The 15,214-nt window shown below is 37.5% G+C and overlaps 4 protein-coding genes across 4 annotated transcripts; 2 read left to right on the top strand and 2 right to left on the bottom strand.

The window, feature by feature from the left end:
• Positions 1-9,416, top strand: LOC144646748 (F-box only protein 21-like). Its single transcript, XM_078506431.1, has 13 exons — positions 1-181; positions 625-858; positions 1,376-1,500; positions 1,742-2,061; positions 3,703-3,789; positions 4,577-4,629; positions 4,827-4,977; positions 5,446-5,510; positions 6,031-6,145; positions 6,877-7,014; positions 7,825-7,892; positions 8,544-8,701; positions 9,263-9,416. The coding sequence occupies exons 1-13, from the start codon at positions 6-8 to the stop codon at positions 9,397-9,399; spliced, it is 1,827 nt and encodes a 608-aa protein (XP_078362557.1). The 5' UTR covers positions 1-5; the 3' UTR covers positions 9,400-9,416.
• A 999-nt stretch (positions 9,417-10,415) lies between these two features.
• Positions 10,416-12,583, bottom strand: LOC144646783 (3-mercaptopyruvate sulfurtransferase-like). The gene is made up of 2 exons (XM_078506470.1): positions 12,072-12,583; positions 10,416-11,691 (listed from the first exon to the last, which is right to left on the bottom strand). The coding sequence occupies exons 1-2, from the start codon at positions 12,511-12,513 to the stop codon at positions 11,258-11,260; spliced, it is 876 nt and encodes a 291-aa protein (XP_078362596.1). The 5' UTR covers positions 12,514-12,583; the 3' UTR covers positions 10,416-11,257.
• Positions 12,584-12,646: 63 nt separating this feature from the next.
• Positions 12,647-13,914, top strand: LOC144646787 (rab-like protein 3). The gene has a single exon (XM_078506474.1). It carries the CDS (start codon positions 12,647-12,649, stop codon positions 13,400-13,402), a length of 756 nt encoding a protein of 251 aa, XP_078362600.1. The 3' UTR covers positions 13,403-13,914.
• A 239-nt stretch (positions 13,915-14,153) lies between these two features.
• LOC144646790 (uncharacterized) lies at positions 14,154-15,187 on the bottom strand. The gene has a single exon (XM_078506477.1). The coding sequence runs from the start codon at positions 15,124-15,126 to the stop codon at positions 14,407-14,409; it is 720 nt and encodes a 239-aa protein (XP_078362603.1). The 5' UTR covers positions 15,127-15,187; the 3' UTR covers positions 14,154-14,406.
• Positions 15,188-15,214: the final 27 nt, after the last annotated feature.

The following is a 15,214-nucleotide window of genomic DNA, read 5'->3' as shown; positions in this document are numbered from 1 at the left end:
TCAAGATGGAGGACGAAGGAGAAAGCTGCAGTTTGCTTCTGTTGGCTGATGAACTGATCGATATGGTGTTATCCTACTCTATAATTGATCACAAAGACTTGTGTCACTGTTCGCAAGTTTGTAGAAGGTTAAATATCATTGCAACTGGAAATGAACTTTGGAAAAAGAAGGCGCTTTCAAGGTATTATTATCAAGCTTGAATGTCAGCTGAAAATTCAAAACAACACAAAAAATAAGTCGTGTCGTGCTAAATAAATGTGTTTTAAGTAAATTATCACATGGAACTCCAAGATCAAAAGCAAATGTCGCTATGGTTTCTCTCCAGGCTCTATGTCTTGTTTGATATGAAAATAAGCTTACATTTAAGTGATTTAAGCTAGTAAAAATACACAACAACATCACGGTCTCATTAGCATATTCAGGATATGGCCTAACTGATTGTTAGTTTTTCATGTATGATGACAGGGGACTAAAACTGCAGGTAAACAAACAAACAAACGTTTTCATGCTAGTTTGTTGGATAAGCATGTTAGATAGCATGGGACACTTGCAACATGTTCCAACAAGATAGAATTTTCTTGAGTTCAAAATATCATTTTTTTTAGTTTGTTATTTTTTTTAAAGGTGGCATTTTTGGAGAACCAAGCCAAAAGAAAACTGGATGGTAATATACAGAGACAGAATACTGATGGAACACAAAATTCACCATGCTCTAGAAATTATAACAAAAAAATATTATACCAAAGCTGAGGTCTACAAGAAGGAACTTGACAGATTTGTGTATTTAGCAAATGAGAATCCTGCTCTTTGTTGCCACGTAAATGATAATCTGCATGAACTTTTACAAGGAGATGACTGGTAAGGCGTACGAATATCTAAAGAGGCAGCAGCTACTCTTGTCAATGATGCACTCATGTAGTTTTTTTATCCTCTTCTTAGAGATAAATAGACTACTGTATGTTCCACATCTTCATTCTTAAAAGATGCTTGAACTGTATTTTTCCCTTAGTTTCACAGTTTTGTTGAATTGTAATGCAAATGTGAAAGCTCTATTATGCGCCCTCCCTCTTTTTCCCCTTCTTTTTTTTGCAGGGGGGAGGGGGGTTGAAAGAAAACGAGAGGAGGCCTACGGTATTTCAAATCTGATTCATAAATCAACTAGTATACATGAGAATAGATAAGAGATGTTACGAACACCATGTTTCTTCTGAAAAATGTTTCTTCTTTAGAAATTGACTTCAGTTTGTTTACTTGGAAACGACATTTTTGCTACGTTTCAATTGAGAGCTTTATAAAGTTCTTTCTACATGTATCATATCTTTTACATTCCTGAGACACTGACAATCTATTAACCTTTTTGCTTTTCTTCTTTTAGCAAAGTTAATTTGACCCACAGACATTATGCCAGAAAGGTGCAGTCCCACCTAAAAATTCACCAGCTTAAAGATGAATGGAAAAAGTTTCTGGCATTACCTGAAGAACAACAGCATCTAGAAAAAGGTGAAATGAAGCACTTTTAGTATTTTTATATATTTATTTTAGTAACAGGACCCCCTTTGATACCAGCGCCTATTATACTGACAGGGTTATCCTGTATAAATATCATCATCATCATCATCATCATCATTGTCATTGTCGTCATCATCATTACTTGACATTTGTTAAATTTTTAAGTTTTTAATAGCTGGTTATATATACTAGCAAAATTTAAGGTGTTTTTTTGACATTGTACATTTGACAGGTGCCATGTTGATTGGAAGATGGATTCTGAACGAGGAGGACATCAATGAGAATGACACATACTTGGAACTTGATAGAATCGCTTGCATTGTACAGGAGAATCTTAGAGGTAATAGCAGTAGCAGCAGTACAAACAGCACAGCTACAGCTGCCCCACTGGAAGAACGAATGGCACTAAGTAGTGAGGAGTTTGCAACAGTTACACACCCTACGGCGTGTTTAAGGATCTTGGATTGTCTCAAGCATGTGCTGTATCAACAGTTACAGTTTAAAGGCAATGTCAATGAATATTATAAAAAGGATAACTCAATACTTCATCAGGTATAGTACTGTCATAAGGTCAGCAATGTACGTTGGTTATTTTTTGCATGATGATAACAGATGCGGCCTAACCAATAGATGAAACTGATAATAGATGCAAATCGATATCAATTGATAACAATCAATGCCAATTAATCGATTGATATTGGGAATAGATGATCAATCGATGACGGGAAATTTTGTGACTTTTAATTTCATCGATTTTCATCGATTATCATCGATTTTCATCAATCGTTTTTTTTTTGGTTATGTGTATCGTTAGCTGGAGGTCCTGTTACAGTTCTGCAATCGACGGAATTAGAGAAATATGAGAATCTACAAAATACAAACTTAATCTGGGAATTAAATACAGAAAAATCATTTGAAACTGGATTTTAAAATTAACTAACGCATTGATTTCTGCATTTAAATGCCAGAGAGGAGAAACCAGCCCAGCTTGTAGATGGCCTAATTGTCCACACTGATTAGTTACTTTAAAAGCGTTTCTACGCTCTTCCCATTTTCTCTTAGCCACAAACTCCTCACCAACTTCAACGGTGAAGTCACAGGCATGGTAGTCTTTGACTACGCACTTAATTACGAGTGTCACGTCTTTCGCTTTATCTTGCTCTTCAGACATCCTGCACTCAGCTGACAATCAGTTGTTTTAGGATTGCGAAAATTTATTTCCGGATATCCTGGAAAATTGTCCAGGGGATGCCCATGTACGCTGCGAGATATCGATAACAATCGATGACAATCAATGTAATTATAAAGGAAATTTTATTTGTGACTATCGATTGGTCATCGATTGGCCGATACTAATTGATATCAATTTACTAACCATCATCGATTGATATTGATTGATCGATTGATTGATTGATTTCTGATAATCGAGTTTCATCGATTGGTCAGGCCTGGTAACAGAACATGCAATTATAGGGGTGGTGAATGGTCCTTCGAAAAATGCGCATCTAGGGAGTTTTGATTTCTTTTGCAAGGCTAAAAAGGTCTCAGCTTGCAGAAAAGATATCGGTCTTGCTGTCTCGTACAAACTCAACACCCCAAATTATGGGTGGTGTACCCTTTACCTGACGTATGGTGGTTAGATTTGAGTGTCAAGAAGTCTCTGCTTTTCCTAGCCAAGATTATAGTATGCACATTTGGATCACAATAAGAACCCTTTTACACTTGTCATGCATCTTTCTTGTGAATGGGGAACAAGGATTGCGCAGTGTGAGAGCACTCACCTCCTACCGATGTGTCCCGGTTTCGATTCCCAGACTCTGCGTCATATGTGGGTTGAGTTTGTTGTTGGTTCTCATCCTTGCTCCAAAGGGTTTTTCTCCAGGTTTTCAGGTTTTCTCCCTTTCACAAATTTCCACCAACACTTCCAAATTCCAATTTGATCAGGAATACACAGCCCCACAAGCTTCTAGCTTTAAACAGTACCTTGTCTAAATAAAGATTATTATTTTATTATTATTGTTATTATTAATATTATTATATTTAATTTTTATTATCAGTAGTGTGAACAGTGAAATTGTTCACTAAACTAAATTCACTTGTTAGTAATCTGACATCAAAATATTGTGCTTACAAAGCCTCATTTCACACAGTAATAGTTGAAATCTATTTATGCTGAGTCTGTATTGTTTCCAGGTGGTGAGAAATCGCACTGGAAACCCTATCACTCTAGCAGTTTTGTTTGCAGCAGTGGCAAGAAGACTGGGAGTTAGTTTAGAACCAGTGAGTATGGAAAGTTCTTTTCCTGTAAATGAGATCTAAAAAGTCTCAGTTTCAGCTAATGTATACCACTGTGTTGGACTTATTGTGCTGATCAGTCAACATGTTGGTAGCACTTCACTGTCAGTAAAAAGAAGTAGCGCATACTAAATTGGCAAACATGCTCTTATCCCCTTAATTTGGGTTTTTTAGCCACCAATCCAACAAAATTTTTAGTTCAAACTCTTTCCATTTTCCACAAGTATTGTAAAAAGTATATACTTCACATACTACAGTCGAAGCTCTCTTAATGGACACTCTCGTAAGCAGACAGCTCCACTTACGGTCGCCTTGTTTGAAACCCTGTTTTAACTCCCATACAAACTCTGTATTTTTACATTCTTGTAAGAGGACATTCCCGTAAGCGGCCGCGGACACTTTCACAGATTACGACTTGGACTTTTTCTTTGTTTTTAAGCTCCTGTAAGCGGACACCCTAAAGAAAATCCTATAAAAACCTCTGTATCTTGTTTTTATCAATCGACTTCACATTGCCGTTCGTCACAATGATTTAATTTACAGTAATTGCAGTACCATATTTCTGTGTTTGTTTTGTTGTCATCCAAGTCCGTCCGGTTATTGTTAGCTGGGCAAGCTCCTGTAAGCGGCCATCTATCCCCTACACCTCTAGTGGCCGCTTACGAAACATTCTCGTACGCGGCCAGCTCCAGTTACGGACACTTTTTTCACATCCCGAGGGTGTTCACTTATACGAGAGCTTTGACTGTATGTAATTCTAATTTTTTTACAGGTCAATTTTCCCAGCCATTTTTTGCTGCGATGGAGATCTAGCCTGGACCCACAGTAAGCTACATACATAACTAAGCTAGTAATCCTACAGACTTGCAGACTGACAATGTTTTGTTTCTGACCAGTTCTTTCTTCCTTATTAATCAAAATTAATGCCAATCACAATTCGACCATTTTAGGCCCGGGTGTTCAAAGAATCAATCATTGTCCTATGGATAATGCAGTCAGTTAGTTTTTCCTTTGTTTGGCAGGGTAGATGATTCATCTGCATACAAATACATAGACTGCTTTGGTGGAGGAAGATTTCTGACCGAGGAGCAGTGCCTGGATTTGCTTTATGGATCAATGACAAGCATGGGGTCCAGTGGAAATGCTCTTTTTGTAAAAGCTACTCCTGCACAGGTAAAAAAATTGACTGGAATAATTATATTGACTAAAAAGACATTGTTAGTACGGTAATAATTATCGAGGAAAATGGGATGGAGTGCAGTACAGTTTAGGGGTTAATCAGAAGAGTACCGGTACTACAAAATTGACTTAGAAAAGTGCACAACACAAAGCTGAAATATAATTTTGTTAATAACGCCTTGGTTTCTTCTGTAGATTTTTTTTATAGTTTCTTTATACTTGGAATAATCTGTTGTTTTTTTCGGTTGTTTTTAATCTCAGTACCCAAAATTATCTTCTGGCTCTCAGAAAAGAGACAGAACAAAAAATGCAAATTATACATGTTGCATTTGTCAAGAAACCTGTACTTCTTTTGAAACTAAACCACAACACTAAGTTTAATTATTAGTAACATTTTTCTTATCACTAATGTACCAGTGAGTATGGTTATCATGTTGATTTTATATCTGCGTTGACCTGCAGGTTTTTATTCGTATGGTAGCCAATATCGTCAATAGCTACAGGACAGTAGAACAGCCAGGCAGTCGGTGGGTACTCACATATCAAATAAATAACTAAAATTCCAGCTTACTTGTCAATCTGCAGGTTTAAAAAAGATTAAAACCAATACCGGTAGATCAAATATCCCAACAAGAATTTGGTCACTAAAGTTTGCTCAGATAATGTACCCTAGATGTCAGTTCCCTTCACTCCCATTATTGTTTCTTTTTATCAGTTTATTGATAGTGAAGTTATTGATAGTATGCACTTCCAGCCTTGCACTGTCATGAATCTCAAAATAGTCTCCCTTGCAGCCATTTTTAGTGTTTTCATGCAATGCTCCTCCTCACAAACGAATGGTGATTGGTTGAAATGGTGGAAAGGAATTTGTTTGAATGTGAGCAGCCATTTGAGTGGAGGAGCGTTGCATGGCTTAAGGGAGACTAATCTCACAAGGGCAGGCTGGAGTTCTCCCTTCATTAGACAGTCCACCACACTATACAGTAAAAACACTGTCCACTTAAGGTTTTGATGATTGTATCACAAGTTTGTTGTCTTTTTCCACAGGTTGAGTGGTCTGCATTCTTCTCTAGACCTAGCACTGTTTCTTGACCCTGATGATAAAGATAGCAGACTGCTTCTGGCAAGAATACAGGTTCACTTGGGAATTGACTTGGAGGAGGTACATTTGGTTACAAGAGTAAATTGTAGCTTATTTATAAATAAATTGTTGGTGGGTAATTATTGTCTTATTTATATAGAGGGTTGCTCGGGGATATAAAATTTATCTTTGAGTGTTCAAATAGATGTCTCTTTAGTGGGCACAGCAAATAAACAAGATATCGATTTGAACACTCAAAGATAAATTTCATACCTCCAAGCAACCAGTATTATTTTCTTTATTTTCCAAACCTACTGAAAACAAGGTTTTTGACGATTTTCCAAAGATTCCCTTTGATTTTCCGAAGATTTCCCAGGATATCCAAAATGTTGTCTGAAAGTCGTACAAATGTTTCTGAACAAATTATTTCCGAACTTTTCCGAAAATTTCTGAATATTTTTAAGGAAGAACTGAAGATGTTTCAACTTAATATTGATAAACTTTGGCTGATCATTGAGCATTAAAACATGGCAATTACTCTGCGAGCTGATTGGTCAAAAATGATATCTTACATGTGTGGATATCATTTTTATCCACATTTGTGATACCATTTTTATAAATTTTCTACCACTTGGTATACCACTGCATTTTATATAATAAAAATAATTATCCATTTCTATACAATCTTTTTATGTGTTTCAAATTTATTAATACAATTCAAAATAAACCAACGTTGCAGCTACCACTACCTAGTGTTGCATAACATGTAATTAGATCTAAAATAATAATTATTTTTTAAATATCTTCTATAGGCAATTGACAGCCTTGAAACCCTGCTAGCAACTGCAGTCCCAATACGTAGAGGAATTGTGGAGAATCTTCTTGAAAGAGCCAACCACAAAAAAGTCCAGCAGGATTTGGAAGATAATCTCAATAATCCTCCACAACCAGTATGACAAGATAGATTTTATTAACAGTAATACGCTTTGTGTGTATTATTGAAATAAATAATTTGTGATTATGCTAGGTTAGGTGTGCTGGATCTGCATTGAACTGGCCAATTTAGACAGCACTTACAGTCATGCCAGATGGAGTGTGCCACCCTAGAGTCCCAGGGGGGGGGGGGCATTAAAAAAGGTTTTATATGGGGAGGCTTCACCCCGAGGTCCATACTACTTTGACCGAAAAAGCACCCCTTTCGTATACCTTTTATAGAAAAAGGTATCCCTTTCATATACCTACACGACACGACATGCTTAAAACAGGACGTTTTCTTGACATTTTTATGTATCCCTTAATAAATTTAGACGATACAGCCATAAGTTAATTTAAAGGCCCTTTTAAATATCTTAATGACAGAATTTCCTACCCTTTCATATACCTGAACTTGTGAAATCCCTACCCTTTTATATACCTGAAGCCTGGAAAAGGTACCCCTTTTCTTCCTGTATTATAGGTCATTATAGGGAGTATCTCCCCCCTCGGGGTGTTTAATTTGGCAATTTAGAAGACAGCGGCAGGTGAAGTGTGCCACCCTAGAGTACATTCATGAATTGATTATTTGAAATTTGAATCTGTTAGTCAATTTCAAGAATACATAATGCCCATCAATGTTCGAATTAAATTTACTTTCTGATCTGAGACTGTACATTTTTATGCTTATTAGATGCAACAAATAGTAAGTCAAATTCAAATTCTCTCCTTAACCTTTCAAAGTGTTCTTCTCTAATCTCTTGCCTTCAATCTGTTTTTAACATCAGAAACTAAGATCTGATCCAAGCCATTCTCAAGTTGGATTTAAAGTTGGAATGGTTATGAGGCACAAGTTGTAAGTATAGATTATAGAAATTGACTTTGTCAGACTTCATCTAAGTTATTTACTTGTGCCTTACAGTGACAGTTAGTCATACAGCTATCAGTTAATTGCCATTAATATTATTTGTTAGATGACAGATAACAATTAAACATGATTTTCTGTCCAGTCATCATTTCTTCAAATAGCCTACTACTATCAAGCCAAATCAAAGTTAAGAAAGAATCAACATGATAAAACACTAAAACAATAAAGTATCACTGTTTGGTCTTGTTGTAGTCACTTGAGATCTACATATACCGGTATATACTGTACCATGAGATGTACATCCGGATATCTTGACTTCTAGTACTGCGTCTTCATTGGGTTATGGGGTTGGATAAAAAAAAAAAAAGGAAAAAAAAAAAAAAAAAAAAATTACCACTGATTATGCATCATTGCATGTAGCACGCTGACTGGCTGTGATTGATGAAAACAAGCAGGCTACTGAGTAGACTGAGTCACTTACATCACTCAGTGCAAGACCCCAGAACTCAAAGGAAAGGGACAACTCTTGCAACAAAACTATCACTGACCAGTCACGGGTAGCCTTCCCAGTAAATAGGCACCTAATCAGCAATGCACATGTCCCATATTTTAGTCACTGGGCCATGTCTTGTTCTTCAGGTACCATTATGGCTGTGTTATCTATGGTTGGGATCCTGTTTGTAAGATGGATGAGTCATGGATTCAGCAAATGGGTGTTGATCGTTCACCTGGTGGTCGTAATCAGCCATTTTACAATGTGCTTGGCGATGATGGCTCGCAAAGATATGCTGCTCACAGTAAGCCAAGTTTTTCCAATTATTCAATGGAGTAAAATTCAAATTGTAATATTTCACACACAGTCACTATATAATCTGCAGGGCGATGATTAAGGACATTGCCCCAAAATAGTACTGAACATAGGTATATTTTCAACCAAACTTTGCCTACTTGTTGATTACCTATAGGGGACTTATATTTTGAAATAAAAAAGTGGGGTCCCCATGTTCATTTAGGAGCAGGAAGATCTTGTATGTACCACATAGTTCCTTAATAATTCCCTTTCGAGTACTGGCAAATTACACATTTCCAGTGATAATTTATTTTTCAAACATAGAAATTGATCTGTTTTCGTTTTTACAGAAAAAACTTGATCGCTACACCCAAAATATGAGAAAAAATTGATAGGTCACCATACTTGTTTACGAGAAAGAGACTTTCGCAGACTAAGTCGCATAGAAAAAAGCCGCCATTTTGTTTATGTGCATGCGCTAAAAGCGCATAAAATTCTGCACAGTAAGGATGCGCATTGCAATATAGGGCAATGACCTTAAGTGTTTATCTCTCATTTCTTCTTGCAGTTAACTTGAGGGAAGATCCTAACCAGCCATTGAACCCACATCCTGAACTGGGGAAGTACTTTAAAGGTTTTACTGGAAGCCAGTACATACCAAATGAATGCTTACAACAACAATACCCTGAGGATGTGGACAACTGACTCAAGCAAGACTACTTTTCAAAACACACCAGACCTAGTTTACTTTGGAACACTAACAACATTTATCTAGCTCTGCACACATTGAAGGCTGGCCTATGATGCTAGACATCGGATCCTTTACAGAAAAAAGGCAGACTAAGTGTTTTTTCAACTTCCACTATTTTTTAGTTGTATTTACAGATAATATGTGTAGATTCCTGAAAATCCCTAGTTGTTGTATCACATTGCAAGAACTTGGCTACATAAAAAGACTAGAAATATACTTGTTTTATACACAGTAACTGAAGTCAGTTATGACTTCGTAGGTATATGTTAAAGGGAACCTCGACTGTAAAACAGTTCTGGTCAAAATAATAAGTTTACCACAGTCTAAAATCGTTTTGGTTGTTTAAAGTCGCGGATTCGTTTTTTCATTAGAATACTGGGCCTTTGATTTGTCAATTTTTGTGCTTTTAAATTTCCCGCGTGCCGCCATTTTGAATTTTATGACGTCACTGCGTTGCCGCTATTATTAGAAAGCTGAGGTTCTTTTGTGTGAAACAATTGGGCAACGCACTGACGTCATAAATTCCAAAATGGCGCCGAGCGGGAAATTTAAAAGCCATAATCTTTTCCGTTTACGGTTGTTATTAAATGTTGTTTCTCCCCTGTCCTGTAAAATTTGTAGTTTAGGCATTAATTCAAACAACTCAACGTCAACTTGCCTCAAGAAGAGGTTCCCTTTAAAAACTGGCATTATTAAATTTTTGGCTTGTGGAACTACTGCTATTAGTTGTCAATACATAATGCCTTATAATTTCGTAGATATTATGTTACATTTTATAAAGAAAATAATCCAAGAAAACATGGCATTGTTAATTGTTAAATAATAGAAAGGTTATTTATAAGTAATTTTGTACATAAAATGCCTGAGTTTGACAAGTGTGATATAGATCACATGATAAATATAAAGTGTAGAGTAACAGTGATGTGACAATAAGTGTTTGTCTTTAACAGTACAAAAATTATAGAACCGGTCACAGAAAAGTGTTTTCTTTATTTAAAAGGAAGTGCTTTTGGATGATTAAGTTAATTGACAGGCAATTTCGTTTTTTAATAAGGTGATCTAACAAGGAATTATTCAAATATTGTGTTTATTTTACAAGGCTTGTATAAGACATAGACATAAGACATACTTTATTAAATGTGGACAAGTACACGCTTAGCTGTTCGCTAGTTTCCAGGTGCTCCACGATTTAAATTTAGTAATGTACAACATAAAAGTATTTTACATCAAATCAAAGTGTTTTAAAAAAGCTAAAAAACTGCTTTTTATAATGTGATACATAGAATGTGTTAATGTGACCCAGCTGGGTCAGTGTTCGATAAATAAAATAATACACTGTAGGGTATTGATCAAAAGAAAAAACTTTCAGATTGTTGTATTAATTTTTATGTAGAGACCTTAAGGCTTAACTCTGTGTGTCATTATTGCATCAGATGCTTAGCTTTTTATGACAATAACTTAATGAACATAGCATACATTTATTTTAAGTTTATTACTAAACCCCTCCACAATTGATTCTCCATCCAGTTCAATGTGACATTTATACCCGGGGGAGGGGGGGGGGTACTCCTTATAATGGCCTATTTAGGAGGCTCCGCATGAAAGGGGTACCTTTTTCAGGCTTTTGGTATATAAAAGGGAAGGGATTTCACAAGTTTAGGTATAGGAAAGGGTATGGAAATCTGTCATTACAGTTTTTTAAAGAGCCTTTGATTAAAATATTTTAAACAGATGCAATTTTCTGTCAAAATTACAATGTTCCTTGTTTGTACATCACTGCAGAAAATTTATATAAGGAAGTGTTAAAAATTCTTAATTCTTTTCAATCATATTAGGAGTAGCACGTTGTGCCCACTCTACCCAAGATCCATCATAAACCATGGTGTCTGTTGTTTTCCCACAAAGGTGTACAGCCAAAGCCAAGATACATGCTGAGATCCCAGATCCACAGGATGTGATAAGAGGTTTTCTAAGATCAATTCCCGCATCCTCAAAAACTTTCTTCAACTGCTCGGGATCTTTCATCAGCTGTGTTTCGGGATCTAAACACAGAGCGTAGTGGAAACTTTTTGCATGTGGAATGTGACCAGACGGGAAGTTAGGGCGTGGCTCTGGTTCAGTTCCAAAGAATCTGCCAGGTGATCGTGCATCAGCGACTTGTATGGTTGGATGTGCTAAATTGGCTTTCACAAAATCAAAGTCACAGAACATGGATGTATTAAAGGTTGCTTTGAATGGGCCACCATCTGTGAAAATTTAAAAAAACAACATAAATTAAAATATAACAAAATAGAAGAATGTTAGAATACTACTCCCCCGCCCCCCCAAAAAATGTGATGAAATCTGCAGTCCTAGATAGGGGTAGGGTGAGTAATTTTTGTGTGAAAATAGAAAGTATTTCAGTCTCTATATGATAAGGCAATTTTGCAGCAGAATGGTAATTTTTGGTGACGTTTGACATTCTTAGCGCAGTAACTACTGTTCGATGAGGTTCTGTCGGTAATCAAGATGGGTGACAACAACATGATCCACCCCACCCTTCTTAGGTTTTAGCAGACTGTCCCTGCTAAAACCCTGGACCTCCATGTTTTACAAGTAATTTTAAATCTACAAGACCAGCTGTTACCTTCAATTGGTTTTGAACTCTCTGGTCCTGATTTAACTGGATAACCCTCTGCACACCACTTTGGAAACCCGCCATCCAGAAGTGATACCCGATCGTGCCCGAATGCACGAAACATCCACCACACCCGGGGAGCCGAGAATAAACCAGCTTTGTTGTTATCGTACACAATAACATGGCTGTCGTTCTTGATTCCAAGACTGCGAACATAGTTTGAGAAATCTTCGGTATTTGGCAACATGTGGTCGTAAGGTGACGACTTGTCCACGCACTCTTCAATGTCGAAAAACTTTGCCCCTGGAATCCTGTGCGCCTCAAACTCTTTCTTCGGATCACGATTTTCCTTTGGGAGGTGCCAAGACGCATCCAAAACTCGCAGATATTTTGTTTTTTGAAGCATCAATTGGCGTAGCCACTGGGCTTTTACAAGGGTCGACACAGACATGGTGAAGAAGGCTATGTGATGAATATTTTTTCTGTTTTCAGTCAATAAAGAAAATTCACAAGGCGTTTTCGGAGGAAGAAAAGTACTGGTGACTAGAGCCCAGTCTATTTGCGTACGACGTGTCAGATGCAAAATGGCTGCCTTGGAGAAAGTCAAGATTTTAGTTGTTGGTGATTCAGGCGTCGGAAAGACCTCTTTAGTTCATCATATTTGCCACGATGAAAGTCTTTCGACCCCGGGATGGACAATAGGCTGTACTGTGGAGGTAAAACTCTACGACTACAAAGAAGGCATGCCAGGAACGAAAAGCTTTTTCCTGGAGTTTTGGGATGTCGGAGGCTCTGCCAGCCACGAAAACAGCCGATCAATATTTTATAACGGTGTCAATGGATTGATTCTTGTTCACGATTTGACAAACAAGAAGTCATTTACAAATCTTAGACGGTGGCTAGCAGAGGTGCTAGGTTCTGGCAAAGAAAGCAACAGTGTCTTGAGTACCAAGCAACATAAACCTTCTAACAAAGACAGTTGGTTTGAGTTTTCCATTGATATCGGTGAGGACTATGACTCTGAACAGTTTGCAGGAAACCAGATTCCAGTCATAATCATTGGCACTAAGCTAGATCAAGCAGGAACTGCACGAATTCTAAATTCCTCCAGGGGATTAAATCTTGCTGAAGAAATTGGTGCTGATATGATAAATCTGAACTGTACAGACATGAAACAACTCAAGCCTGGATCTCATAACGCCAGAAAGTTATGCGCTTTCTTTGATAAAGTGATAGAAAGGCGCTTTTATTCTCGTGAAGTGCCACAATTACAGCAGTCATTTGGTACTGCAGAATCACCAAAGTTTTACGATAGATTTAGTAAGCGAAAAATGGTTTGATTGCTCGAGTAACAATTGTGACAGTGCCTACAATAACTCTAGTGATCTCTGTAACAGCTAGTCTCCTTCGCAGTCGCTTTTTGGGACGTCACGCAACGCTCCCCCCAAAGAGCTTCTTTGGGGGGAGTGTTGCGTGACGTCCCAAAAAGCGGCTGCGAAGTAGACTATGTAAGAAGATATTCAATAGTCTGTAGATTTTCTTATAATACTTTACTGTAAATGAACAACTTCCTGTAGACAGCATTGAAATCCATCTGCATATGCAGGCTCCTTGTTTTCAACTGTTAGGAACATGTTTGAATTACCATAATTAGATATTTGTTTAATAATACTGATATGAATAAAGTGCTGAGTTTAAGTTTTCTAATCTTTTCGGAGCATAAAACAAGTTGGCCCCTGACCAAATTGCAGTTCATAGCACAGCAGAGGACAGAAATTGCTCTATTTCCTCATAACACTGTGCAGAGTAACCTATTGCAAGCAGTTACATTAAAGTTCCTGTTACAAAAAAACATTAGGCCATTTTAGTTTATGGGATATGTACATGATCCACATCTATCACCATCATAGTAAAGTAAATCTATAAATATTAATAGACTGACTTTGGGATAACATGGCTGTCAAAACATGGTTGCCATGGTAAGATATGTCACTTTAACAGGTAACTATGATTAGCTGCTCAGTTAAGAAGGTGTTCATAATGGATGTCTCTCCACACAGAAACTGTCCTGCCTGCCACTGTCCATTATCATACATTTGAATAACTTTATTATACATAAGCAAATCAACAGGTACATGTAACATGATTCCTTTAAATCTACAAAGATGCATTGTGCTGGGCAGAGAATCTACTAAATACTCAATCCCCATAAGAACGGTAAAGAGAGTTCTCTTTGCCACAGGGCAACTAACAAGTTAACCGCAATCAGGCGTTCTTTTGACCTCCCACTGTGAGAAAAAGAACGCCTGATCGCATGTGGAAACAGGTTCACAGTTTTTATGAATTATTCATCATCTGCTGATGATTTGTGTTCACGCAGTCCCCCACGAGCCTTGACCTTCCTTTTAGTAAATGTTGCTTTCTCTTTCTGTTCCCCTGCAGAGTCAGAGACCTGACCTTTGCTCCCCGAAGCACTGTCTATAGTTTCTTTCTCTTCCAAGTGTTCAAGAGAGACCACTTCCCCTGGGGAGTGTTTCGTCTTATCAGCTGAATGTGCCTGTGGCTGTTTTTTAGGTGTTTTAGCTGGAGATTGTCCTATCACATACTCAGGCATAACGTTGACACCCTCAACAACCACGGACCGAGGAGGAACTTCATCTACTTCCATTTTGTGTTTGACAGCCGATTTGGAAAAGACGTGTTTTTCTGTCATCACTACGTCAGATTCTAATTCTGCATTTGTTTTGCTAGAATTTTCCTTTCTTTTGCGAATCTCGTCCATGAAGGAGAGAGCTGTATGTCTGTTTAAGGCATCACCAGTCATACCAGCGTTCTTTTCACTGCCGTCCTCCTCTAGACTATACTTGGTCCATTTTTCAGGGTGCAAAACATGATCTGGCACACGTTTCGGTGCACGAGGTCCAACTGGCTTCGATTCAGTTTCACTCGTTTCAGTCTTTTGCTCAGGTTCGAGCTTGTCTAGACATGCAAAAATCGAATTACTACGACCTTGGAAATCTGAATCGCCGCCTATACGAAGAAACTCGTCCTTTTTCTCGGTCATTTTGAACTAAAATATCTCCGGGATAATCTGCATCAAACCTCCATCTTGGAACGACATTGGAACGAATGAAACTAGGTTCCAGATTCCT

The sequence above is a fragment of the Oculina patagonica genome, chromosome 3 (assembly GCF_052425735.1).
Source record: "Oculina patagonica isolate OP01 chromosome 3, crgOcupat, whole genome shotgun sequence".
Taxonomy (NCBI): Eukaryota; Metazoa; Cnidaria; class Anthozoa; order Scleractinia; family Oculinidae; genus Oculina; species Oculina patagonica.
The sequence above is the reverse complement of the archived record's forward strand: the minus strand, read 5'-3'. Positions and strand labels throughout refer to the sequence as shown.

Excerpts from the sequence above, each read along its gene's own strand:
- LOC144646783 (XM_078506470.1), bottom strand. The coding sequence starts at position 12,513 with ATGTCTGTGTCGACCCTTGTAAAAGCCCAGTGGCTACGCCAATTGATG. Across the intron at positions 11,692-12,071 it reads GAGTTCAAAACCAATTGAAG|ATGGTGGCCCATTCAAAGCA; the intron begins GTAACAGCTGGT and ends AAATTTTCACAG.
- LOC144646790 (XM_078506477.1), bottom strand. The coding sequence starts at position 15,126 with ATGACCGAGAAAAAGGACGAGTTTCTTCGTATAGGCGGCGATTCAGAT.
- LOC144646787 (XM_078506474.1), top strand. The coding sequence starts at position 12,647 with ATGGCTGCCTTGGAGAAAGTCAAGATTTTAGTTGTTGGTGATTCAGGC.
- LOC144646748 (XM_078506431.1), top strand. The coding sequence starts at position 6 with ATGGAGGACGAAGGAGAAAGCTGCAGTTTGCTTCTGTTGGCTGATGAA. Across the intron at positions 859-1,375 it reads CTTTTACAAGGAGATGACTG|CAAAGTTAATTTGACCCACA; the intron begins GTAAGGCGTACG and ends TTCTTCTTTTAG. Across the intron at positions 8,702-9,262 it reads GCAAAGATATGCTGCTCACA|TTAACTTGAGGGAAGATCCT; the intron begins GTAAGCCAAGTT and ends TTCTTCTTGCAG.